At 33.7% G+C, this 27,485-nt stretch overlaps 2 protein-coding genes across 4 annotated transcripts in view; one reads left to right on the top strand and one right to left on the bottom strand.

Moving 5' to 3' along the window:
• The window catches only part of ymp (yellow-emperor), a 64,436-nt gene extending 40,930 nt beyond the window's left edge, over positions 1 to 23,506 (top strand). For 2 of the 3 annotated variants that reach the window (XM_017618298.1, XM_017618297.1), the window contains exons 4-6: positions 20,588 to 20,676; positions 22,858 to 22,915; positions 22,983 to 23,506. In XM_017618298.1, the coding sequence (XP_017473787.1) occupies positions 20,588 to 20,676; positions 22,858 to 22,915; positions 22,983 to 23,096 (261 nt within the window). In that variant the 3' untranslated portion in view covers positions 23,097 to 23,506. Of the gene's footprint in view, positions 1 to 19,628; positions 19,718 to 19,778; positions 19,849 to 19,919; positions 20,350 to 20,587; positions 20,677 to 22,857; positions 22,916 to 22,982 lie in introns of those variants that run through there. The other variant, XM_017618299.1, reaches the window with a different exon arrangement.
• On the bottom strand, positions 192 to 17,245 carry msi (RNA-binding protein musashi). The gene is made up of 3 exons (XM_017618296.1): positions 15,835 to 17,245; positions 3,261 to 3,976; positions 192 to 3,184 (listed from the first exon to the last, which is right to left on the bottom strand). The coding sequence occupies exons 1-3, from the start codon at positions 16,483 to 16,485 to the stop codon at positions 2,749 to 2,751; spliced, it is 1,803 nt and encodes a 600-aa protein (XP_017473785.1). The 5' UTR covers positions 16,486 to 17,245; the 3' UTR covers positions 192 to 2,748.
• Positions 23,507 to 27,485: the final 3,979 nt, after the last annotated feature.

Genomic DNA, 27,485 nt, shown 5'->3' with positions numbered 1-27,485 from the left:
TGTATGCAATAACAGCTGTATTGGAACATAGTAGATAGTGTGTGTAAAATGGATTTTAGTTTTGTTAGAATTTAAATGTTATGCTTAAACTTGCGTAAAGTGATGCGTGAAGTTGTATATGTATTAGTGTATGCAGTGTTTTATGTGACAAATGCATGTTTGATGACGTTTTTTTCCGAAGCTTGTTGTGAGGTTGATTAAAGTGAAGAAAAAATCCCAAAGAGAGCACAGTGTATTTGTATTACCAAGCACCCTTTCGCCAAATCTTCAAAGCATGCTTATTGCTTTTACAGTTAACGTAAGCCAAAATTGCGAGAACAAATGGTACTCGCCAAAAAGACCTCCCGGGTAGGTCTCACGATCAGTTTTACGTTAACAAATTGACGCGGCGACAACGCGCTCAGCATTTTAATGATACCTCGGAAAACTTGCGCTATAACTATATGATTATTTTTTCACTCCAATGCAGATCCAGAGCAGAAGGAAAAGCGTTTTTTCGTTGTATCAGCATTCAAGTTATCCAATTTGGAAATAACAAATTCTCAACTTGATACTAAAAATACATATTTACTTTACATTCTCCTCACTAAAACATATAACATATTTTGAATTTACTTCTCTTTTTTAATATCTTCATGCATGTAAGATGAATGTGAAGATAATCGTTTTCAATTTCTGATAGATTTGAGATCAATTAGGTTTGCAGTTTATTTGTAAGCTTCGAAAGCGCTAGACAGACTGCATTGCTTAGCAAGCAAGAATTGTATTGAAATTTGTTTATGCAGCATCAAGCGTTGTCGCTTAAATTTATAGCCAATTAGGAACTGATTTTGAACGAATGAAAATCCATAACGCAAGTGTCAGGGTTAAATGCATTTCGCATGTTTTTAAGTACATTGAAGTTGGGTTTATTTTCCCCTTTACTTAGTTATACTAACGCACAGTAATCTTTTTGGGATTTACGTAGTAGCTGTAGCTATATAACTCGCTTGTTTTACGATTTTCATTACTTTTATGATTTTGTGTGGATAGTGTTCACATATTTTTTACTTGTATCCCTTCTCTTACTTGAGCAGAGCACACTTAACATATGAATTTATGTAAATACATATCTATGCTAAATATGCAGCTGATGTACCTGGCTTGTATGCATATACATATGAATTTGTATGTGTGTACTCGTTTGTATGTATGCATAATGTTTTATGTAGTATGTATTTCGTTTATGTTGTTGTCATGTTTGTTTTTTTTTTTTTTATCTAAATTAAACGCAATCAAGTCGGTGGTTTAAAAATTCTAATTCTCATTATTTTTAATTATTGTTATATGCATTTTTTCATTTTCCTGTGTGTTATACTCTATTTATATATATGTGTGTGTATTAGTTTTTTAGTTTTAATTTCTGTTGTTTTTTTTTATCTTGCTTGCGAATCGGTTATAAGTTAACACATTTGTAGAGAATCTTTTTACCTTTTTTCACTGCATCATTATAACGATGCTCTGCTTAATGCTTAAAATTAATTAATTATGTATGGTATTTTCAACATATTCATTTTCTTTGCTGAGTATAGGCGCCTGAACTTTTGGCGCAAAATTAAATATAGTTTGTAGATAATAACGCGTTTCATGCGCCTTCAAAAGATTATAATAATACTTAATATGGGCATTTGTTTAACAATTGCAAATACACAATTTTTATATTTTCTTTTTTAGTTTTTGTTTTCTTCTGCTTATACACATATTGCTGCAGTTTCGAAATTGACAAAGTACTGTTCATGCGCCGCTAGCGCGTATGTGAACGCGTTGTTTGCAGCCGCCAAAAAATGCGCACTTTAAAAGGTTGCTTTTATTTCATATTTTCATTGCTTTGAGTCTCTTATAGCTAACTAAATGTATATTTGTATGTACTTCTATTTTTTTAATTTTCATGCGCATAGCACTGCATCTTTCTAGCTTTTAATATCTACTCTTTGTAGAGTTTGTCTTTTGTCAATGCATTAACTAAAATTTTTTGCCAAAAACTCTCTTAAATTTTTGCGAAACTTTTTCTTTTTCCTTTTTTATTTTGTCTTATTGAAATTTATTAGTTGGTGTTTTACCTAACATCAGCAAAAACATATACGTATATATATAATTCTCAATTACTGTCTTTAAGCAATTTTCTTTTCCATTTCTGAGCGTCTTTAGTAAGTATTTATGTATTGCAAACGAGCATTTTAATTAGCATTTTCTTAGATTAAGAACCTAGCGAAGAAGCACATGCGCATGCGCATAACATTTTAATTGTATATGATTACTAAAGTAATATTAAGAATAATAATAAGCATTTTATACACATTTTTAGTGTTTTTTTTTCTTCTTTAAATTTTTTCTCTTTAATGCAATTCAAAATAATGTTGAGAACGTAAAATATTGTTGTAGTCAACTTCCCAATAGATTAACAAATTCTTCTCCCACACGCGCTCACACACGCTTAACACACTTGTATATGAATGTATCACAAATCGTTGTAATGTCGAAATGTCACGCGTCGCAAACGCGCGCACACCCACCTCCAGTTAATCTGTGTCTGTTTGGTGTCTACCGTTTATGCATCTGTGAGCATTGTTGATATTCATTTAATATTATTAATATATAGTATATAAATATTTTTAAGTTAAGAGTATTTCCTTCTGCACTCTCCATTTGCTTAAAAATTTCCCATTCGATTGTTTGAACAAACGACGACTGCCTCTACTAAAATGTGTCTTAGACGTACATGCCCATGCCGTACATTTGACTCCAGTCCACACCCTGAAAGCTGGACATGTCTACATTGGTTAGCGTATAGCTTTGATATGGATTGCCTGCATTCAGTGCATTACCAGCGACGAGTGCCGCCTGTTGTGCGGCGGCTGCTGCCAGCGGATGATGTGCCGTTTGAGCGCCATGTGCGCCCGCTTGGCCACCATGCGCGGTAACGGCGAGCGCATTGTGTGCGCTCTGTGCGGCGGCAACGCCTTGCGTATTGGCGGCGTTATGTTGCTGTGCTGCAGCAGCGGCGGCAGCATGGGCAGTGTGTTGCTGTTGAGCGGCGGCAGCAGCATTCACATGCTGTTGCTGCTGTGCCGCAGCATGTTGCTGTTGGGCTTGCACCAAGGCGTTGGCGGCAGCGGCGCTTGTGGGTATGGGATAGGGTGCATATCTGTGGGAAATTAAGATAATTTAATGAATATACGATTAATTTTTTCTTTGTTGTTTAATATGTTTTAAATACACACCTGACGCTATGCAAGGCCTGTGGATATGTAGCAAGCAATTTGCCAAAGCTAGCTGGATTGGCGGCAACCGCGGCGGCGGCGGCGGCGGCATTTTGTACTTGGAAGGGTGACTGCGAGATGAGCGCAGCTTGCTGTGCAGCAGCGGCTGCAGCGCCATTGGCGGCATGCAATTGCAGTTGTGTCGGCGCTTGCAACATAGCTAGTGAACTCATGGTGGTGACGCCAGCGCGTGTGCCAATCAATTGACCCGGTGTGGCCGGTATGGGCACACCCAGAGTGCTCAGCATTATACGTTTCTGCAGCAATTGTGCAGCAGCTGGTGTAACAGCCTCCTTTGGCTGTGCTTTCTTGCATTCGACCTTCTTGTTCTTGATGGTGTGGAAATGTATCTCACAAACACGATCCACAACATCCTCATTTTCGAATGTAACGAAACCAAAACCACGGTGACGCTTTGTCTGTTGATCCATCAGCATGACAGTCTCTTCAACGGTGCCAAATTGATTGAAATAGGCTTTCACCTCATCGGCAGAGGTATCTTGCGAGACGCCACCAACGAATATCTTCTTTGTCTTATTAGCCTGACGCGGGCGATTCTTCGGTGTTGCATGCTTGGGATCGATCTTCTTGCCATCAAGTGTATGTATGGGTACCTGCAGGACTTTGTCGACGCTGCAAGGCTCTTGGAATGTGATGAAACCAAAACCGCGACTACGCTGTAAGCCAGAATAAGGACAGCAATGTTGAACGTGACGACGAAGAAAGAAACCAACAAAAATTATATTAGTAAACAAGTAAAAAAAAAATAAGTAAAATATATATATGTATACATATCTATACGAGAGCTACTAAATTTCAAAAAAATACGTTTTTTTTTAAAAACATTTTCTGCAACTAATTTCAACTAAATTATACAACTGTAATATGTAAGAGCAATTTAGGTTATGTAATTCAATCAACACTAGGCAATTTATCCCTTTTATATTTTTGTGGTTCTCAAGTAATTTTAGACATACGAGTAAGTATAATTAAATTGCAATTATACATTTCAATGAAGTATCTATACATAAGTGTTTTGATTTATTACGAAAATTGTATTTATGTATGTAGTATGTGTATGTCTGTAGATAGGAAAATTAAAGCAATTATTTGTACTTAAGAATCACTATGATTTATTAGAAGTAGAAAGCGACAATAAAAACGACTTAAAGCTTAAACAGAAGGAAGGGTTGATCCGGATTAACTCGGACTTAATCCGGATTAACTGCAGTTAATTCCCGAGTTGACCCGGATCAACGCTGCCGTTTGTTTATGCATTTAGATACTTATGTATTTGGCAGGTTTAGATAAAATCAAGTGTTCAACTAACTCAATCATAACCTAGACGCACAATCTATAAAATACACCAAATTTATACGAAACTATGTATGTATGTATACCTATGCAAAGCGATTAGTGAACTAGGGATACAAAAAAACTGACCAAAAATGTTAATTATTTAAAAAGTGAGCATAACTTTTGAGCCATTCAAGTCTTATCATCCGTCTTCTAGTTAACTAATCGCAGTCAAACAAGCATTAATATTAATGTTAATCTATATGCATTATTTCACGTGATTATGTAAAAAGGAATTATTGGATAAAATGGGCGCATACAAAAAGAGCACCCGCATATGAAAAAATTTATTGGTTTTTCGCCCTTACGCTTATTCGGATAGATTGAGAATGATAGAAATATGGTTTGCAAAAAACAAAGCTCGTTTATGAATGGGTAAACGGACTTAAATCGAGATAATTTACCAAAAAATAGTGCCTTTCTTCAAATACCAATATCTTCTTAAATATTGATTAACGGAGATATAGGTGCAAAAGCTATTTAATATACAATTTTGCTAAAAACATTTTGTTCATAAAAACTTGTGAATAGCCAAGTGTCCGTTGTGGGGTTTTGAGCTGTTTAAAGGAAACATTTCAAGACTAATTTAATTCATTCCATTAAAAGCATTTGGAAAATATAATTTATAAAAGCGCGATTGTGGCATGGCGCGGCAACCTTCTGAAACCACAGATCGTCCAAGTTTTTTTGGTCTGAAATTTCCGGCCATGAAAAATCGCTTATCATGCCTCTGTAGCGCTCACCGTTGACCGAAATGGGATGTCCAGTACCATTTTCAATGAACAATTGGCCAATTATGACAATTAATGTGGCTTCTTGACGATCACTTGCGGCGTTTCCGATCCCCAGATGGGTAAGTTTTCCTAAACAACATACATAGCCGCTGAGATGAAAATGCCCTTCCGGCAGAAAAGATTATTTTTCGAGCAAAATCATTGTCCATTTCGAGCTGCTCGAGTTTGCATTATTTCCCAACGTTGTTCAAGCGCAAAGCGATTCAATTTCGGTCGGCGAAGATATGGTACTGGCTTTCCGTTAAGATTTACATCGGAAAAAGGAGTCACTGCCAAAATAATATATGATTAAAAACAAACACTATATGGACCACCCTTTATTTGCTTTAACAGCTCAAAGCTCCGGAAACCGAAATTGGTCGAGCAGAGGTTTGTATGAACAAAATATTTCTAGTTTAATTTACGTGAAAAAGCTCTTCTTACTAGAAGACATTGATCTGTAAAAACAAGCACTATTTTTCGATAAATTTTCGTGTTTTAGATCCAAACTGACTGGATTTCTTTGCCCACTACAAATGATCAGTTTTTTTCTGAAACACTTATTTTTCAAGCCCGATCCGCACGAAAATGCGTGGGGAACGAAAAAATAAGCGCTTTTGCAAATTCAATACAGCTCATGGGTACTCTACGTACTAGTATGTATTAAAGTACATATGAATGTAATATTACACCGTGCCACACGTGTCAGTTTTACACATAAAAATAACAATGGCCGTCATTCATAAAAAGTGAGCCTAAGCTCCTACTCGATTTTCAGTACAAATTGTTGAGCTTTTAAGCTAACTTCACCAGTGCAAAAACTGCGTCTTGAAATTTCAAAGATACGATTAATCAAAAAAAAAAAAATTGTTTTAAAAATTCAGTGCAATGTCTCAAATAACAATATGGATAACAAATGAAAGAGAAAATTAAATTTTTTGATGCATAAAGACGAATAGGTATTGAAAATGTCCTTTCAAAATTTTATGCTTGAATATCCTGAAAATTTTCGATATTTATTTTTGAAAACATTAATTAATTAAAAATTTAATTCTGCGAAATTTCCTATTTCTTTTTGTTTGTTAACCACTGAACTGAATTTTTGAAATATTCGTATCTTTAAATTTCATAGACCTTTAAAAAAGCCTGATGATAATGAGAAAAACTAGAAAACGCAGTTTTTTTATATTAGGCCACTATTTTCGTGAAAAGGTATAAATATTAATTGTTTCGTGTTTTGATCTTTTATTTTATTTTTTTTTTGTCGCACGGTGTTATTCAAAGGTCGATATGTTCATAGACACGATTCTTTTTCCAATTTCGAAACGCTAACAAATTTAAAACAGAAGCATATTATTTCCATACTAAATTTTATATTCATTGTTGGCGTGTTTTTTGTTTTTTTGTGTGCCGAATTTTTTTGTTAGACAATATACATACTATAACATGTTTACTAAACAGATAGATAATTTTTAAATAAACCAGTCCTAATTATAAGAAAATATGTAGCAATAAGAGAAAAAAGTCAGATATTTCTGCGGTAATAGCAACTTTTCTTAAGGTGATTAAATACATAAACTACACATAAGAGTACTATACTTTAGTTGGCATTTTAGAAATAAGTCAGAAAATAAAACAAAAAAGTCGTGTAATTATAACATTTTGAAAGTTTCCCCATTACAAACTAGTGGGACCTCTGGACGTAATAAATGAACACAAAAAAAGAAAACAAATAACAGCACTTTTCTAAGGAGGAGGGGCCTACATTTTTAACAAATTAGTTGATTCAAGTAGTAAAAGTGAACAAATTGTTGCTAAAAATTATTCCATACAAATTTTATGCACACACACACACACACATTCGCACGCACACGCTCAGTAAAAAGTAACAAAGAAATTTATATGTATGTATAACCACAGGCGAACCTGTAGATTAAGGGACCGCTACCATAACGATTACGTGTTATATTTGCAGAATTTTTTTCAACAGTTTGTATGTATTGATAATTACGAAAATCATAGCTAAAATTATATGCTATAGGTATAGTTCTAATGCCTAATTTACGCTCTCTATGATATAAGTAAATATTTTCTTTATCCCGTTTTGTTTATGTAATTTTAAAAGCATTGTCCAGTAAACTACAATATTTGGCCGATAACGTAAAATTTTTTTTCAAGATTGTCTACAATTCTGTGTAAGCTTTCTTCTTCACATCAGTCTATATTAATTAGCATGACGCGCTCGTACTCATCAATTGACGTACATACATATTAATGTATGAATGCCCTAAGGACATTAGTTATAAGAAAACAGTAACACAATTATTTTATAAACATTGGTTCAATTACAATATAGTACATCTAAACGATAAAAGAGTTACTATAAATATACAATATATGGTCTCAGCATACATTACATAAAAAAAAAATTGTAGGTATTCATAAATAATCAGAGTATTCATCTAAATGCATAAATGCCTCGTAAACCTTTATAAGTTGTATTCGTGTAACACTGTGTGTAAACTCTTAAATTTACGTATTTTATAGGTTTACACATTTAGACGAATACCCCTGCTACATAAATATTTTCAATCGACGTTTTTACAACTGCATGTAATTTTTATAAAAAATACATAGTTTATTTTACAGTTAGGCATGGGTACTTACAGCTAGACGTTTTAGTATTATTTATTTAACAAAGAAAAAAATCGTGTCTAAATAGATTACATTTTTTAGTAACAGAACAGCATAATTCTACTTATAGTACACCTGTATTAATTGTAATATATGTATATATATTTTTTTAATCTTATATGCCTGACTACTAATTAGCAACAATTGCATTGTTTCGACATGAACAAATGACTTGTATACCCTATTTCCACCAAAGGCTTAACTGCAGTTAAGTGCACAGGTAAGTTCCAAGAATTTTAACATCGGATGATCGGCAAAGTTTATATCTTAATTTTTGTTTTTTCTTCCTTTCGTTTGCTTGTACTTGATTTAAGCAATTACCCCCCTCGCGTTCCTTTTTCCAATAAGCATAAACTGCAGTTTAGACTTTGTGGAAATGTACTATTATACAGCTTTAAATTTACAAGTACGTACATACAGATTTGTTGTATGAGCTAAATTCGTATGCGAGTTATATACATTATTAATACGGATATACGGGGCAGAGCTAGAACTAAGTATATAATCGCCTTGATTTGTGGCTGGTACCAGTACCAGCCAGACTATGTACCGTTTTAGGTTTCCTACTTAAAAATGCAATTACAAATATTTAGTTCGAAAATAACGCTAAACTAAAATCGCATATTTCTTCTATGTAGTTAAAATAATTTAGCTTGAAAAGAAAACAAATATGTTTTTAGAAGTTTCACAGTAATGGTTTCAAAATAAAAGCTACTAAAACAAACAAAGCAGTAAACTTTGAACAACATTTACTAATTTTCACGCTTAAAAAATCCAAATCTATAGACCATCTAGTTGGTGTTATTCTAATTGAAAACCAGCGCGCCAATTTGTGGTATGCGTTTTGGTGTTGTCACAGAAATGGAGGCACCCCCTGAGAAAAGATTTTTATGAGAAGCTTTTTTATGACGCAACTACACTCGAGGTTTTTCATTGCATGCCGAGGGGTGACTGTTTCAGAAATACACTTTTTGAACTTGGGTTCTGCCGAGTGGTGGACCTGGCATTTGTGGTGACATGTTTTGGCTACGGTGGCTTTCATTTTTCTTGATATTCTTTTATTAATAATACAGCTTTTCAAAACAGTCTGGTAATATGTATGTACGCAAAGACCATCTAAACCTTAAATATACTTTTAAAATTTTAAAAGCAAAAAAAAAAAAAGCAAACCATCAAAACATGAAATATGTCCGGCCAACCCCCAATTTTTCAAAAGTAAAAGGGTCGGTTCTTAAATGCGTTACTGCGGCATTACTGTGCCCTTTATTTCTAAACTATAATTCATGGAAATGTCCAGCAAGCGGAAATACGGTTAAATGCCGAATTGGAACTAAGTTGTCAAAATTTGGCATTTCTGTGAATTATAGTTAATGAATGCATTAACACTAAAAGACTAATAAATTCTAGGAGAAACTAGAAAAAATTAAGGAGTATTATATTTACGATGTAGGGAATCATTCCTCCTTGCCTATCAAAAATTGTATATTCTAAAACCTGAAAATAGCTTTAAATAAGAAATTGGCAATAAAGAGCGCATGTTTTGGAAAATAGTTATTTTGCTACGAAAAAAACCAAAATAGCTACGTAAAATAAAGTATTAAAAGGACTAGCAGCAAAATCAACAAGATTAATCAAAGAATAAATAGCAAAAAATACATTAAAAAGCTTTGAAACGACACAAGAAGAAAAGGGTAAAAATTGTATTTTTATATATTGAAAAAACTTTTTTCTAACTCAATAGTGCGAAAAACGACATAAAACTCGTAGGGTTGGCTGGAAAATTTCAAATTCATCCTTTAACATTACCACTTCCATAAATTAATGCATACTATATGCACATTAGGGTACATCACCGAAAAAAAAGTTGCGGGTTTTCCAACGGAATTATAAAATGTACATGTTATATTTTAAGACTTTCACCAAAACATCTGGGAAAAATATTAAGATTTACGTGAGCCGGACCCCATGGAAAATACCTCAAAAAATCCACTTGTTGCGATTCCGTTGAAAAATGTTTAAATATTTTAATCCAGACCTAAGCTTAAACTCTTCTGTCACCTGAGTTGATTTTTTTTAGAAAAAATTCATTTTTTTTTATAAAAAAAACTCGAATTTTGGAGATATTTTCAAATGGGTTCAGCTCACGTTCATCTTAATATTTTTTCGAAATATTTTGTAGGAAATCTTAATATATAATAAATTTTATAATTCAGGTGGAAAAACAGAACCGATTAATTTTTTTTTTTTGTGTATGAAGAGTGGTGCACCTTAATGTAAATACCATAATACTTTGTTTAAAAAAACTTAACAAAAAAGGTGTACTGTACTACATATCGTCACCCTTACGACAGAAGCCTAAATGCGCAAATTTACCAATTTTGAGTTATTGTGTTCTTTTGATTAACCTATGTTATACCAAAACCAACAATACCCTGCGTACACGGAAACCACATATATTACAATGTGAATTACATGAATGTAGGGTTAAACCTCGTAAAAAAAAACGTCCAAACTTGATTTCCCAAAATTTTCACTTTTACACATTCAAGTTTTTGGCATACGGGGGACGAACGATATGTAGCTTAAGCTATTTTTCGGACAAAGGTATACTGTTCCTTTTCAAATACTTTAATGGTTTTTAGATGCGATTTGTATGCTATTATAAAAGAATGAGAGCAGGATTAAAACGCAAATTGTTTTTCTAAATCTTATACAGTCTATGACAAATACTATCTAAACACAGATTTCAAATAGAAGAGTAATGGTGATTTCGTTTTTTCCAAAAGAAATGTTGCCCTTCCACGGTGCAAAGTACGTTTGATTTAATATTGTCGTTTCAATAATCATATGATTTTCAGGGCAACCGTCTCCCCCGACAAAGCTTCAAAGGGCGGAGAATGTTCCTGCCCTCCTCTTTTCACCGTTTGCCTTTATTAAGAATCGAACACGAAAAAAATCGAAATAATCGAAATCACCATAAATTAATGACCACAAAAGATTCATTTTTGGTTACATATGGACTAATTAAACAATCTTTTTTACAATATATACCTAAAGGTGGAAAGGTGCCAAGCCCATTTTTTTCTAAAAATTTAGTTTTTGTTGCAGAATGGCAGGTAATACGAAACTGCATTGATATTTCGTCCCTTATGAACAGTTTCAAAAAAATTTACTTGGCACCCTTTCACCCTTAGGTGACGATATGTTCTTCAATGAAAATATTGTATTCCTTTATGGCGCTTCTAAGATGTGTGGCAACTAGTTTTAATTTTTTAGGGTATGTTTCGAAATTTTGACCAAAATTACCCAACTACTTTGATCTCAACCCTCTACAAAGTGGGATATACTTTAACACAGGAAGGACCTAACTCATTTTCTTTACAAATCCAGTATCATACAAAAGTCTGCCGATTGCTTACAAAACCCTACTAGATTTTAAAAATAACTACTAGAGCATAAAACTAATTACATTCTTAAAGAATAGCAGGCTTTAAAAGGAATTGGCAGCACTTGATTTTCTATGGAGTTTTTTTAACACTCCGTAAAGAAAGAAAAATGTTAGAAAGGGCCTTTCTATATTAAGTAAACGATATGTACATATTATCTGTGGACTTTTAAGAAAACAGCTGGTTATTTAAGAGATTTTGATTTTAGATGATAAAGAAATTAACTTTCATAAACATTTGTTTATTCAAAAGTTTAAATAAAATAGAAAACTAATAGTAGTCATTATCAAATAATATGAAAATTTCATACGAAACCAATGATGTGGCAATTTACTGAAAGTATGACCAGACTCGGAGATGAGTAATTTACTCAAATGTCCACAGGTACATATGTATGTATATATTTTTTTCTATGTACTTCACTAAATTTCTTTTACAATGTATGTTTAATATATACTATATATATATAATGTATAATACTCTAAGGGTCGTTTTTACGGTGGAGAGTTAATTCACATTCGCCACTTTCTTTTTTTTTTGCTGACAGTTAACTACCGAACCTGAGTTAACCCTACACTTCTGAAAACAGTACGCAGTATATAGTATGTAAGTAATAATTTTACGGTTCAACGTTGGTGGTTGACATTCCTCTTTGTTTTTGTTTTTGAGCATCTAAAACGCGCTAAGCAAACATATCGCAGACCTTCTTCAAAAGAGGCAAAACTCAATCAAAAATTTGGTAATTTTTTGCATAAAATAAATCGTTGGATTTATGTTAAATTAAGTAATGCAACTTTTCTTTCCGGATCTTATTATTCAATTGTGCCTCTTTTATAGATGGTGTGTGATATGTATGTATGTGTATACAAATTTTTAAGATACATATTAGATATTCATACATACACGAGTATAGTTAATGCAAGGATTTTGTTAACAAATAATTTTTTACATCAGTATTTTATACAATATTTAGTACAAGAAAATATATAACTTATACAGAGTGGACTATAAACACGCTATAATTGATTTGAGAAGAGTACCTACGAATTTAAATGTAGTATTACGGTACACATGAGATAGTTAAAAGGCACAAAAATTCATTACAATCTTAAGATACATTTGCAACTTTGGGGAAAAATTCGACAACAGTTCCTAATTGATAGTGGTATATTTAATTATTAATTGTTTATAATTACATACGCATTAAACTATAGCAAGGAAACGGTTACTTACATATGTAGATATGTACTTGAACCTACTATTCTATAGATAATTTTAGTATATTTATGAGCTTATTAACAATTACGATTACAGTTTTCAAATTTAGTTTCCATATGCGGTACTTGGTTGAAAAGAAAAAAATGTTGTAGTAAAATACCTATGATTATTGTAGACGAACAGCGAAATTAGTTTGTATTGCGGCTGTTGAGCTGTGCGAAATGCAAAATGCGGCTCGACAGGATTCTGTAGCGGCGAACGAACTCAATTCCGTTTTTATTACTTCAAAAGTGTCGACTCCTTTTTCCCTTTATACTTCATTCGCCATATATTTTAGGGCTGCAACTTCGTTTTGCTTGTTATTCCTGATATTCCTGGTGGCGGTAGCCACTCGTTTTCATATATGTAGTATTAAGACTATCGGTTAGCTGGTAATCCTGTAGCGCAGCTGCCACATAACGCTTTTGCTGTTAATGTTTTCAATTGAAAGCGGTAAACAATGTAGTATGCATGTAGTGTATGGGCAGGGTCGACATGGAAGGCTCACAGGCATCAACGTAGTAACTCAGGTATGCCACAATTCTGACATACAATTACACATACACACGCAAATGCATATACGTAGGGTAATTGTGCATACCTCATTGAAGTGTACGTTTTCTGCGCATTAATTTCGTCCTGTTTGCATTTTTTCTGTTCCTGATCAGTATTGCTTATTTGGTGTTAGACTGCCTCCGCTTCTTTCCGATGTTGATTTCGCTAAATTTAATGCAAAGCCGTATGGATATTGTTTTTTTTATTAGCATCAATTAATTAATTTTCGCGGCGTATATGTTAATAATTTAACGCTGCTTACTTTTAGATTTTAGCTTAGTGGAAAAGTACTTTCTCTACTTACATCTTACTGTTACTAGTTTCTGTTGGAAGATAGTTAAGCTTAAGTCTACTGAAATCTGAGCGAGGTATGCGATTATGATAAATACCTTTCAGGTTATAATTGCCTATGTACATATTGCATTATACAAAAAGGTATACAAGTTTTGACGAGTTAAATTTCAAGCTTCAAACTCATTTTCTGTCTTTAAAGCTGTTAGGATCACTTTTTCATATTCAAGTCACACAAAAAGATACACTGGACTACATGTACTTAAAAGCTAGTTTTCAAAGTTAATTTTAGATTGAAATACCCTTTCAACCAGGTGTTTACACGTTCGCTTGATTTGCATAACATGCCTAGTATGCACACTTAAGACAATAGGGGTATGCTCGAAGGCTTGCAAAGTGCTGTACAGTGCACGAATCGCACGGTTTGCAAAGCTGTCCCATGAAAAAACCGGTTTTTACCATGCAATCCGTGCATCGTGCGAGGGCTATGCAAGACTTCGAGGATACCCATAATATGTAATTGAAGGATGTGTCCTGCAAAACGTTAAACAAAAAACGGTGCACCGTTAGAGGTGGGACAGGATGTGCTTATGCTTGAATGTGAATTTGAAGCACAAAACCCCTACAGGACCAGGGGAAATGACAAATGGAAAAAAATAATTTTCGAGAACAAAAACAAAGCTGTCATGCAAAACTCGTTTTTGAAAGAGACGAAAAAGGAAGAAAAAATTTCGTCATACTTCTTAAAAATAGCGGCAAAATATATAATAATATATGTATGTATGTATATAAACCAAAAAGGAAGCATATAAAAGGCAGTCACGTTAACGCAATCAACAGTAACAGGAGCAGAGCTGAACCCAAAAAATTTAAAAGCAATAACAAATGCCGTTTCATTGTTTTATATTCCTGTTTTCATTTGATTGGACTTTGCCTTGTGCCATTGCCGCACAGATTGCCAACTGTGCGCCGCCGCGGCATGCCACATTATACCACACATTTTTATATAATTTTAATATGGATGTATGTAGCATTGAAGCATACAAATTCTTAATCGAACAGCTGTAACATTGCGCCTGCGCTTTGCCTCTACCTTTTATGTGTCGCATACAAGTCGACTATATTCAATCCAATGGCAGATGTTTGACTCAGTTGGACGCGCTAGCTGTAGCATAGGGCGCGCGCTAAACATTAACGACGAGCAGGAAAGCATAACAGTTGGGCAAGGGGAATGCCCTACATTGATGCATTGAACTTGCTGTGAAAACGTTTATATAGAATGCGCGCATTTTGGATTTTGACAAATTAAATTTATTAAGGTGGACTTTAGGTTTTATAGTGATATTCAATAGAGTTGGTCCATAATGTGATCAGAAAAATCATAGTTAATTTATAAAATTTTTAAACTGGACATTGTAGGCCATATTTCTTGTCACATCTCCTTGGATTTGTAATTTAACGAAGAAAGTTGAGTAACGCTTGCTGGTGTGCCCCAACTCAGGTAACATTTGGCTTTTGTGCAGCTGCGTAGCGTACCTATGTCAATTCAATGAAAACACATCCATTTGTACCTACACAAGGTCCTTTGCTTCAAAAACGTTGTTCTGCTCTCCTGTTTGCTATTGCTTACCGCTCCTGAAATGCTGTTGACGCGCTCATACTGCTGAGGTACAATAAAATTAAAAAGGTGCAGCTGCTTGCCAATTTGGTCGGCTAGCAGCTTGTAAGAAATGTACATTGCCAGCCAACCATGTAAGAACATATGTATGCATGTACACATATGCACTTACAGTGGCATATATATATGTATGCATATGCACATATTTGTAGGTATGTACTATTCACCTATGCTCGTTTGCCCAATATGCAATCAAGTACATACATATATGCAAATAAAGTATTAAATTATAAAACTAACAGTAGGTACTTTGTGGATGGATATTATGCATTGGTAAATCATGTGAAAATATGAAATTTTGAAGAAATGGAAATAGGCAACACCCAAAGCCAGCGTAGGCAGCCACTGAATAATAATAATAGTAGATATAACAAATAAAAAAAGTAAGTACGTAGATTTTATAGATAGTTGCATGTAGAATTAGTAAGGTAATGAAAAGGTTCTCCTCCGCAACAACGCTAGAAGGGAGACCACTACGTGCTTACCTGTGTCACGGGATCCTTCATTATGAGTACATCGGTTACGGTGCCGAATACGTTAAAGTACTCTTTTAGCTTCTCCGATGATGTTTGCCAGCTAAGACCGCCAACGAAGAGCTTGCCCGGTGCTGGATCTGTTGTAGAGCTGCCGTTTACTGGCGTCGAGCGACCCGATGAACTAGTCTTTATGATAGCACCATTGGTGGTGCCATTATTTCCGCCAGCAACTGCACCAGCATTACCATTTAACAACACCATAGCGTTCTGTTGCGACTGTTGTTGTTGCTGTTGTTGTTGAGCGGAAGCATTATTTGTATTTTGTTGTGAATGTTGTTGCGCCTGGGCTGCTGCTACTGCTGCTTGAGCTTGAGCTGTCTGTTGGGCAGCGGTGTTCTGTTGTTGTTGTTGTACCGATTGACTTTTCAAGACAGCGGCCGTTGTGTTGGTCAGTGTACCATTTACAGCAGCTGCATTGACCAGCGCATTATGTAGGTCCCGATGTTGTTGATCGATGAGTCCAGCCGCGGCTGCGGCGGCAGCTGCAGCGGCGTTATCAATGGGATTGCTGTGTGGATAGAAAAATGGAGGATTGGTTGTGGGTTCATCCTTAATGCGTGCTGCAGCAAGAGGTATTGCATGGGGATGGTGTTGTAACATGGTGACGCCCTCTTTAATGGCGTGTAAATCACGTCTAAGCTGAATTTTGAAGGATAACGGAGACAGAGTATGTGAAAACGGCGAGTGTCCAGTTGCTTGGACTTTAAGCGCACGAAAGTGAGGTTAGAACGCAGATATGCTGAGACAAATAAACCGAGCTTAAACGCGCCAACGAATGCAACAAACAATTAATTTTAATTGCCGCGTTTTACTAAAAACATACTAGTCTATTCGAGTAAATAACTTGACAGTTCTGTGAAATTTTCACTTTTTCCACACGTCGAAAAAATAAACAGCAACGCTTTCAACACGGTTGCCCTGGGTAACTATGAAAGCCGTGGCTAAGTTGTTTTCTTGAAATAAATTCTGCTTTTCTGAGTTAATACACAAAGCACCAAATATTCGTGGTATTTATTGTTACTGCTTTTGCACAAAAGAAGTTTTAGTAGCACCCGCTGAATCACTATTCCCGCTATGTTTCTATTTCTTTCACTACAACTGCTTATCTATTTTTTCATGAACATAAAAGTTTGTATGTATGCGATTTCAACATGCAAAATATTTCAATATTTATTCAAGAGCACAATACTTTAATGTCTCGATAAATTAACAAATTCACAGCACAGATAAAAAGATTCTTGCTTGACTACACTTCCTTTGGCTTTAAATTCGGTTCGTTTGCACCACCTTGCTTTTATACTCATATAAATTTTAAGGGAAAAGTGAGCAATCCTGGCATACGTGTTGTTGCAACATGTTCGTTTACACAGGTAGTTTTTTGAGCGCATTCAGCGCAAGCGCATACTGCTGAATTGGTTTGAAGGATCGCACAGTTGCATGAGCTAGTGCTGGAAAAGGCTATTTCATAATGCAAAATATGCAGACGCATATTTCAATGTTGTACCGAATACTTAAGTACATTGAAATCTCAATGAAATTATGATTGGAGACGTAGGTCGCATTTTAAGCCTTTAGGGCCGTTTTCTCATCTAAACTTTAGATTACCGGCCACTTTATCGTCTCGATATACGAGTTTTCGTTTTCTCATCAGCGCTTTAATTTCTCGAATCAATAAATTGTTGCTTACCCGTTGCAACCTTCAAAATTTGTACCCAACTTTAAATTTTGGTTTGGTTTTGGTTTATGAATCAGATATATTAGATATTTCAACCAAGGTTTTGGTTTTTGCTAACAGTTGCTCTTGCTCTATATTTGCTTATGTTGCATTGCCAACCTTTGGAATTTTATGAAGTTTCACTCTCGGAAATGTAGTGAAGTTTCACTCTACGGAATAACAAATTTATTTGTACAGGTAAGGTAAGAAAACGAAAACACTTTAAAGTGAGGAACAATTTATCTGCCCAGTTAGTAAAGGCAACTTTACTGCTTACATTAGAAATCGGCCCTTAGTAATGTTTCTGCCAAAAATAGAATGTAAACAGGTCTGTTTACTCATTATTTGCAGAAGAAAGTAAAGAAAAAATTCATCGTAAAGGTAAAATACAACTGATTTTCATAATGAAATGAGCACCAACTTAATATTTATTTATACAGAGTTTTCAATAAAAAAAAAAAATTTGTTTCAAACAAAACCGGTTTTTGTACCGACAATGGATTATGTGTTACTAAAATACGTCCTACTAAACACAACACTGAACATAGAGGGAAGAATATTTTGCATAAAGGTACAACTCCAAACCATACTTTTCATTATTACGGCGCTGTATTCAGTTACGGTCCTTAATGTTCGATGTCTGAAAGCCTCAAAAGCACCGAAACCTGAAAAACTTGTTGTGGAATTGTAGTCTAACTTACTTGCTGTCTGCACAGGCAAAAGTTTTTATCTTGATAATGTTATCAGGCAAAATTTTGTCCATGGATACCGCATATTGCTCTTTGCAAGCAATAATTATCAGAGCTTTTATCTTGATAAATATTGCCAGCAATTTGGTACTTTGACAGCTACATTTTCATTTGCGCGATAGCTTCGTGGAGAAAACATTATCGATATTTCAATATAAAAGAAAAAATTTAACTGTTTTCTATTAAAATATGTGTTACTATTTGCTTGGGTGCGAAATAGCATATTTTTTTAACTTTTTAATTGATGAAATCCGGCAAAAATTGTCATCTTATAAATGCTTTTATCAAGATAAAAATGCCCATGCACAAATATTGCCGCTGATAAAATTTTTATCAGGCAATAAAAATGACAGTTGGTAGGCAAAAACTTTTGCCTGTGGAGACGGGCCGTTATGTAAGTCGAAGGCGTATTCATACATATACAATAAATTCGCCTTTCCTTAGTCCAAACGTTATTTGAAAAATGTATGTACATATTTCGTCCTAAAATACTTAAGTACACGAATATATGTATTTAAATGTGTCTTATAAAATTCAGTTATTATTCGACCTTATTACGAATTCCTTGTGAATAAATATTCCCAAAAATTATGAAGCAAATCCAAACTAATTTTTCCCCATTTGTTTTTGTTTTGCTGTTAAAGAAAAATCACGCTTTGAAAAATCTTATTTAGATATTAATACCAGACCCATGCGGGTTTACACAAATTTTCAAAAGTCGATTTCGAGTCGAAATCGCAAAATTTGGTTGCAGTTTTCTGATAACATCAGTAAATTTTCAGTTAATTTTGCAGAGATATCGTTAACAGCTAGCCAAATTGAAATCGAGATTTTTTTCGGAATCGAAAGCCGGAACATAAATTAGACCAAAAAACTATTTATTTCAATGAAAAACTTAAAATTGAACTTCACCTAAATAACCCAAGGCATATTCAACAAAGAAGAGATGATTTCGACAGTGTCTCTCGTTTGGATTGCTACTGAATTGTCAAACATAGAACAAAATATTTGAAAACGTATTGAAAAGATTGTTTTTATTTAAATATTTTGTATTATTTGAGACTATACATAACATAGGGTAACCCATAAAAGCTCACACACCCTAAATCTACTCCCATTATATTCCTTTTAAATTAAATTATGATTTTTTTTATTTCCCTTTAAACTTATACCGCATTTCCACCAGACATTGAAATGCCAAAAAATATATGCCATTTAAAAAATGCCATGTGGAAACAAACATATTGCTGTTCCCCTAATTCTGAAAAACTCCATTCTAGACTATACCAATTGTAACTTTTGTATTGGCTGGCGTTACTTGCGGATTCCTGTGGACACTTCGCCTCGCACTGACGCGCCACGACGTATGGTAAGCCCGTGAAAATAAAAAACAAAAATCAACATCGAAAATAAAATTATTTGATATTTAGCTACTTTGGCAAAATGCCGTATGAAGATTATACACGTATAAGGAAAAATCAGTTGCCACCGATAATGAAGGTGCATCATTATTCAAAATAAAGGTTTCTTTTTATTCCTTGCATCAATATAATAAATTCTAACTTTTACAGTTTCGTACGTACAATCAAAAATATCGTTGGCCACCGGGTTTGGTTGCTGCGGTGAAAGATGGCGACTTTTAAGCAATCACAATTTAAATAATTGATTAAAACCGCATATAATGAAACCATTAATTTTTGAAATGTACAATATTATATTTTATTTTTTTTTAGTAATGAAACATATTTACGATATTATGTTAATTGTATTTGAAGTAATTACATTTAAAAAAATTCAAACAAATTTTAAGGAGAGTACCACAACTTTTAAAAACTTTTACCCAAACTAATTTCGAAATTCAAGAAAGGTTTATGTTTCAAGAAATGTATCCAGGTAACAGTGGAACTGCCGAAATGGAGAAATCTATTTATAACACTGAGTTCTTACAAAAAAAAAAAAAAAATCACGCTTTGAAAAATCTTATTGTATTATACGAAACTATTATGAAAGGTAACTTATTTAAATATTAATATCGTAACAGAACTTTAAGTAAAATATAAGTAATTGGTAACGTATTTAGATTATTAACGTATGTAAATTTGCTTATAGTTTTGGTAAAATGGTTTTTTTTGGCTTAGCATTTTAAATAAAGATTTTCGTATTTACTAGCACTAATTTTACTTCTCAAATAAAGTTCAATCAGCTTTGTAATATGTATTCTATTTTTTTCTCTTTTCAGCTGACTCCACTGTTTGTTATTGTTGGTGGCGCAGTTTTGGGCCTATTCTATGCTATCGTTCGAAATGGTCTTTCACGTGACGATGTGCGGTAAGTGGTATAAACCATATTTATAAAAATCCCAAGCTTTCCAGGCGAACAGAGCTTTTCGGGCTTTCAGCGCTCTTTTTAGCTGAAAGAGCAGAACTCCATACCAGGCTTTTCAGATGTTTAGCATTTTACACAGATAAATATAAACTGAAGGCTTGAAAAGCGCTGAAGGCTGCAAAAGCTTGATATAGATTTCCAAAACTAGAGCTTATATTAGGGGTCTTCACACCCATTTTGTTAGTTTTGGTAAACTGTTAGTTGTTACTCGGTAATTTTATCATATGTAAACGTTCCTTTCGGCTTACTTTTGTTAGTCTGATGAATAATGTTTATCAACAGCTGATTCGTAGCTTTTCTCCTACAAAAAAATAAATTGTAAAATAAAGTTGAATGAATTTTGCTTACTCATACATAAATATCGCTAGCTTAGAGTGAAAAGTTGCTAAGTCCACTTTTTATGAAAACTCATATTTTGATATAGGAGGCTAGAGGAATTGAATACTCATCGTTTCGAAAATTATAAAGGTACTTGTTTTATTTATTCATCTTCATAAGCACTAAAAGGAAAATTTGCTAAGTCCAAAAGAAGCACCACAAATCCGATAAGGCCAAAATAATACGACATCTTTTAATAAATATCGAATCCTTCTGATTCTTATGGAGTTTTGCTTTGCTTTAAACGCGCAAAATGTTTGATTCAAAGTCTTGNTTCCTCTCCTGTAAAATTTTTAAAATGGAACTTAGCAACTTTTCTTTCTAAGCTAGCGATATGAGTTGTGCCTTTCGGTAGCGGGCGGATTTAAAATTGAATAAATATCGAGCAGTTGAGTGCAACTAGCGAAAATTTTTCAAGCTTTCCACCACGATAATTCGGTAGTCGGTAAACCGATACTAAAAAAAATTTTACACAAACAATGCGGAAAAATTACCGAACACTGAGTACTAAGCTCGGTATGAAGACCCCTATTATTTATTCCTAGCTTGTAACCAGTGTTGCCATAACCACAGTTTTAACTGCAAAATACTGTTTTTAGAAAAAGATTACAGTTTTCAAAATTACTTCGTATTACAAATTTATGGCCTTATTCATTAAAGATAAAGTAGCTTTAAAAAAGGTTTATAAACTGAGAAAAGTATGAAAATGTCATTTTATAAAGCTCTTTAAACCTACTATATTTTTTATGAATAAGACCATTAATATTTTTCCACAATTAAAAGTTTGAACGAATAAATTAAATATATCGCACGTTTAATAATATACAGATTTATTTCAAAATTTTAATTTTATGGGAAACGACAATTTTGATTTACTACATCTTTATACTACACCTGGCGACAGTAAATTTTACACACAAAAATGAATATATTCGCGAAACTATAAGTTTTTCTAGCATCAGGATTTTTTTAAAAGGACTGAAATTTTAAAAATTTGATTATTTAAAAAAAATAAATAAATTTTATGGTGCATAAAGACTAATTGGTATGGAAGATGTCCTTTACAAATTTGGTCCTTAAATATCCTAGAAAATTTGCAATATTTATTTTTGAAAAAATTATTGTTTGAGGACTAATACCCACACGAGCCCATCATCGAATTTCATCCTTCACACTTTATTAACTTAAAAAGATAAAATTTATTAAACGCGCATTTTCAAAAGGTACCTATTCGTCCTTGTAAACGAAAAAAACTTTATTGTTTTTAAACTCTACTGATTTTTTCTCTTATTTGGTATCCATATTGTTATTCTACATTGCACTGATTTTTTTAAATAATTTTTTAAATCAATCATATCATTAAAATTTCAAAGTCCTTTGAAAAAAACATGACGGCAGAGCGAAGAGTGAGTAAATTTATTCCTTCGCAATTTATGCGATATGTTTTCACTATTTTGGATTTTTAAGATAGAAAGGGGCGATACAGTGTTATCTCTTTTTAGAAAAATTGGAGTTCAGCTAAATTTCAGTAATACGGTTAAACACCCTAATTTTCCAAAAAATCACTTTGGTTTTGAAGGTTACAGTTTTTTTTTTTTTTGTTGAAAATACAGCTTTTTTCTTAGGAATTCGCAGTTTTTTGAACAAAAATCTGGCAACATTGCTTGTTACACATTTTTGAATTACGAATTGAAATATGCAAAAAAAAACATCTCACAAATTTATCTTCTCTTTTTTCCACGAAAGGTTCTATTCCAGTGGCAAAATGAATTGCGAGGACATTGAAAAATCTGGGCCTAGAAAAGTAAGTTTATAAGTTGTAAGTTGTAGCGAGAATTTTAACACTAAACACATTTAAAATTTCTTTACAGTTCTTAGTTTTCAATCAAAAGTACAAAGTGCCTGAGGGTTTGAAGGAAGCGCTGGCTGCTATTGAAGAACCAACAGAAGAGGAAAAAATTGCAGCCACTAAGAAGTCTAAGTAAAAAAGAATTATTTTGAGAACAAATAAGGCGGTTTGTTAATGTATTGTTTTGGAAAAGAGTAGTTAAAGTTAAAAGAAAAGTTATGGATGGATTAGGACTAAAGAACAAATGCTTATTTAAGCTGGTTAAGTATTGCATATTTAAAAAATTATTGTGTCCAATAGTTGTTTTAAAAAAGAGTTTATTGCTTAAAAATAGCAGCTCTTTGTAAAAATGCTATTTATTTATTACATAATTTATTATTATTATTTTTTAAATGTGTTTAAAAAAATGTATACTTCTGGGATGCAGACTTTCCAAAAATCTACTACATATTTACAGAAAATGTGTGGTAAATTTTCACTGTGTCAACGCCTTTTAGCTTTATTTATTTTTTAAATAATTTACATAAGTTTCTTGTTTTCTGAGAAGCCTTTTTTGTTTTTCTTTAATTTTAAATATTAAACAATTTTATAAATGTAAAGCAAAATCGAAATCTAGAATAAAATATAATCTTTATATGTGTGTATTTGTATAAAAACGGGTTTGAAAAAATATAACATTAAAAATAAAACAAAATTATTGTTGGTTTTTTATAGTCTTGTGGCTCGCAAAGGATTAAGGAGGAGTATTGAGCGGAAACAATGCGGTCCGTTTAAATTTAAACCCAGTCTCGATTTTCTTCACTTCAACTCAACTCAATTAAACTTAACTGAGGCTCAACTTGCATCAACTCATCTCAGCTCAACTCAGAAAATTACATAAATTGTCAATAATTCCCAAAATTTTTAAGACGTGACGAACATCCCGAAGTAGTCCCGAAAATCCCAAAAAAGCCCCGAATTCATTCCCCAAAAATCCGAAATCAAGATATAGTCCCGAGAATTCCGAAAATCCTCAAGTAGTCTTGAAAATCCCGAAATAGTCCCGAAACTCGAAGAGTAGTGCCAAAAATCCGAAATACAGTCCCGAAAATACCGAAATTCTTTGTTTTTATACCAAGTAAAATTAGAAATACTGATAAATACCATCATACTTGGTATACAGGGTGTCCTTGAGTGCACTTCCGGTCTATTTAACTCACTTCCAGCTGGAACTAGAAATCCGTAATACAGCAAAAACATAGAGCATTTGAAGCAATAAGTGAGCAATCAAGGCATATTTTTTTTGTTTTTCCAAAAAATTGTATTGTTAAAAATTAGTATAAAATGCATGAGGCTCAAAGATTGCTTGCAAAAGGAACGATCTAAAGTTTATTTTCTTGGAATAATCCTACTTTTTACTGGGTTACCAATAATGAGCGGAAATCATTCGCACATGTGAGTGCGTGTGCATACCCGCTTAAGTAAACAAATGCATTTCCAAAGATAAGCTGTGAGCCGAAGTTTATGCCTAGATATACATACATAGGCATGCATATCTGAATACAATATACATATATGAAAGGATTTCGAAACTTCAACGTTTATCGATTTACCATTGCGGTCGGAAATATGTTTGTATGTATGCCGACACCCGCTGTTATTCGAGCCGTTCACCATTGTCAGGACAACTGTCAATAACAACGAGTTAACTGAGTTAAATGCCAGTACATATTTATGTAAGGATATGCATTTTTAGATATGTGTACCATGCATATGTATATATGTTCACACAGACATACATGTCCATAAAGCCACACATACGGACAGTAGGGTGCATCGCTGTCTAGTATTCGTATTCTTCTCTCAACACCTTCACGGGTATATGCGTGCTCTTTGCATTCTTATAAAGTTGCCACATAAGGTGACATTTTTTTTTCGAGAAAAGTTAGGTCATAAGTTGTGGCTTTTCCACCGAAATTATAAAATTTATTATATTTAAAATTTTCCGTCAAAATATTTCGGAAAAAAATTAGGATTCCGTGAGCTGGGCTGATTTGCAAATACCTCCAAAAATCTCATTATTTTGATTCTTTTGATAAAATTTTTACGCACTTTTATGAAGAATTTTTAAGCTTAATATAAATAATATTTTAAAAAACTACTTTTGTTTATAAAACACGATTTTTGTAGGTAATTTCTAGCTCAAGTAAATCTTAATATTTTTCCATAATAATTTGGCGGAAGTCTTAAAATGCACCCTAACGTACATACATACAATAAAACGAAAAAGCAGTAATCACGGTAAAAAGATTACAATACGCAGGAAGGGAGGTCGTCTCTTCTTACATATTCTCAGTTTTATTCTATAAGCAATGCACAATCCTTCTTTAGGTTTATGTACTAATGTAATGTAATGTACATGTACATATGTATTACATGCAGATGTATATAGAGTGTAATATGATATCTACGAGCATGAACTTCGATTAACCCTAAGGTAGCTAAAAGAGTATGTATAAATCTTTTAACACATACATATGTTCATACATACAAACATACCATATGTAATCAAGTATACGAGTATCTACATACATGTTTATATATGTATATCCCTATCTTCCAAACCACCTTTCTTTGAATGTAATAATTTAAAAATGTAGGTCTTGGAGGAAACCCCACTCTTTTGTAGTCACTTCCATATAGAATAGCAATCAAATATTGAAAAGGAGGCGTTCGAAAGAGATATCGATACTCGATTAGTTTGTAGAACATATGTACATATGTAGAAGAGCCTATACAAGATTAAAAAAAAGTTTGGCAAGACGGAAATCTAGATGCCTATGGTGATATCCTGCAAAAGATACAGACCTTAATCGAAGTTTGAGAAAGCGCCAAAGTAAGTGAGATGGTAAGGAACACGTCAAACCAATGCGAAAATATGTAAATGACATACATAAGTCTAATATCCGCTGCCATCAGCCGAACTGCGCCTGCGGTAATGCCTGGGCACAAACAGACTTGTTAAGCTCGGCTTAATAAACTTTTTATCTATCGACAGCTAATCGTGGGCGAATTTCTCAAAGAAAGAATCGGTAACTCCAAAACAATGGAAAACCATTTTTAATTTTTTTTTGGTCGCTAAAGAAAAAACTCAGGACTCTTCTAAAAGAATGTCGTTATCTAATGAAATTGCATTCAACGTTTAAAAAAAACTTTAAAATTTGGGTGTTGGTGTTGGTTGATTTTTCCGACAGGGTGGTAAGATGATTTATTTTGGAACGAAAAATGACACTGAAGATGGCACAATGCCGAAACCGGTTTGTATGCAAACTGTAACAACCCACGTTTGTAGTTTTCCTTTAAATAGCAGTTATATAAAAGAGTTTTATTCAATCAATTTATAATTTTACATAGAAAAATACATATACGTTTTAACGATAAAAATGTAATGAAACAATCTTTTCAAACAGTTGACAAAACACAAAAGATATTTTTATTCTGGCCTGCTAGATCTCCACATCCCTCCAATATTTTTCAGCTTCAAGGTCAATTTTGGATTACCATTTTGTCGCTGTTCGTCTTGCCCATCCCTAGTTGTCGTAGAGGTTAAAGATTCAACACCTGATCCTGAATGCTCTGAAAGTAATCCGTCGGGAGTGGGAATCCTCTTTACATGACTTACATTTCGCCGAAAAACTTTGCCATTGCCCCGAATTGTAACATCGTTTCCATTTCGGCCAACCACCTCATACTCCGCAGCATCAAAATTAGTTGTCAGCTTATTCGGAAACAATACATTCCGAAGAAGAACCTTATCTCCAACTTTGATTTCGCTTACTTTCGCTCCGCGATCTTTATCCCCTCTTTCCCTTCCTTTTTCTTTATTCAAAATGTCCAGATCTCTAGCCTCCGAATCCAATACATCCTCTTTAATATCGTGAACGGATGGTATTTTATCACGTATCAATCTATTAAACAATAATTCAGATGGAGCTTTTCCCGTAGTACCATGAGGAGTGACATTATACATGAAAATGAACTTCTGTATCTCCTTTTTGTAGTCTGCTCCTTGCGAATGAGCGATCTGTAATCGTTTAAGGATCGAACGATTCATATTCTCCACTTCGCCATTCGCTTGTGGCCAATATGGTGGGGAAGTCATAAGCTCAATAGCATTCACAACACAAAACCTTTTAAATTCATCACTCACAAACTGCCGCCCATTATCAGCAGTAATAGATTTAGGATAACCCAATCTAGAAAACATTTCATCTAAAATATCAATTATTACCGTTGACGTTATTTTTTTAAGAAATTTCAGCTCATAGTATCGTGAATAATAATCGATCACGACAAATATATACTCATGAGTTGGCAACGGTCCCAACAAATCCATCGCTAAACATAGCCAAGGTCCTTCTGGAAGAGCACGCCTGTTCATTGGAGCTGGCTGATTTGGTCTTGATACTAATAAACATTCACGGCAACATTTCACAAATCTTTCGACATCTCTGTCAACCAAGGGCCACCATAACTTCGAACGGAC

Source organism: Rhagoletis zephyria, unplaced genomic scaffold (genome assembly GCF_001687245.7).
Source record: "Rhagoletis zephyria isolate East Lansing unplaced genomic scaffold, Rhagoletis_zephyria_1.1 Rzeph_scaffold_01597, whole genome shotgun sequence".
Lineage (NCBI taxonomy): Eukaryota > Metazoa > Arthropoda > Insecta > Diptera > Tephritidae > Rhagoletis > Rhagoletis zephyria.
The sequence above is the reverse complement of the archived record's forward strand: the minus strand, read 5'-3'. Positions and strand labels throughout refer to the sequence as shown.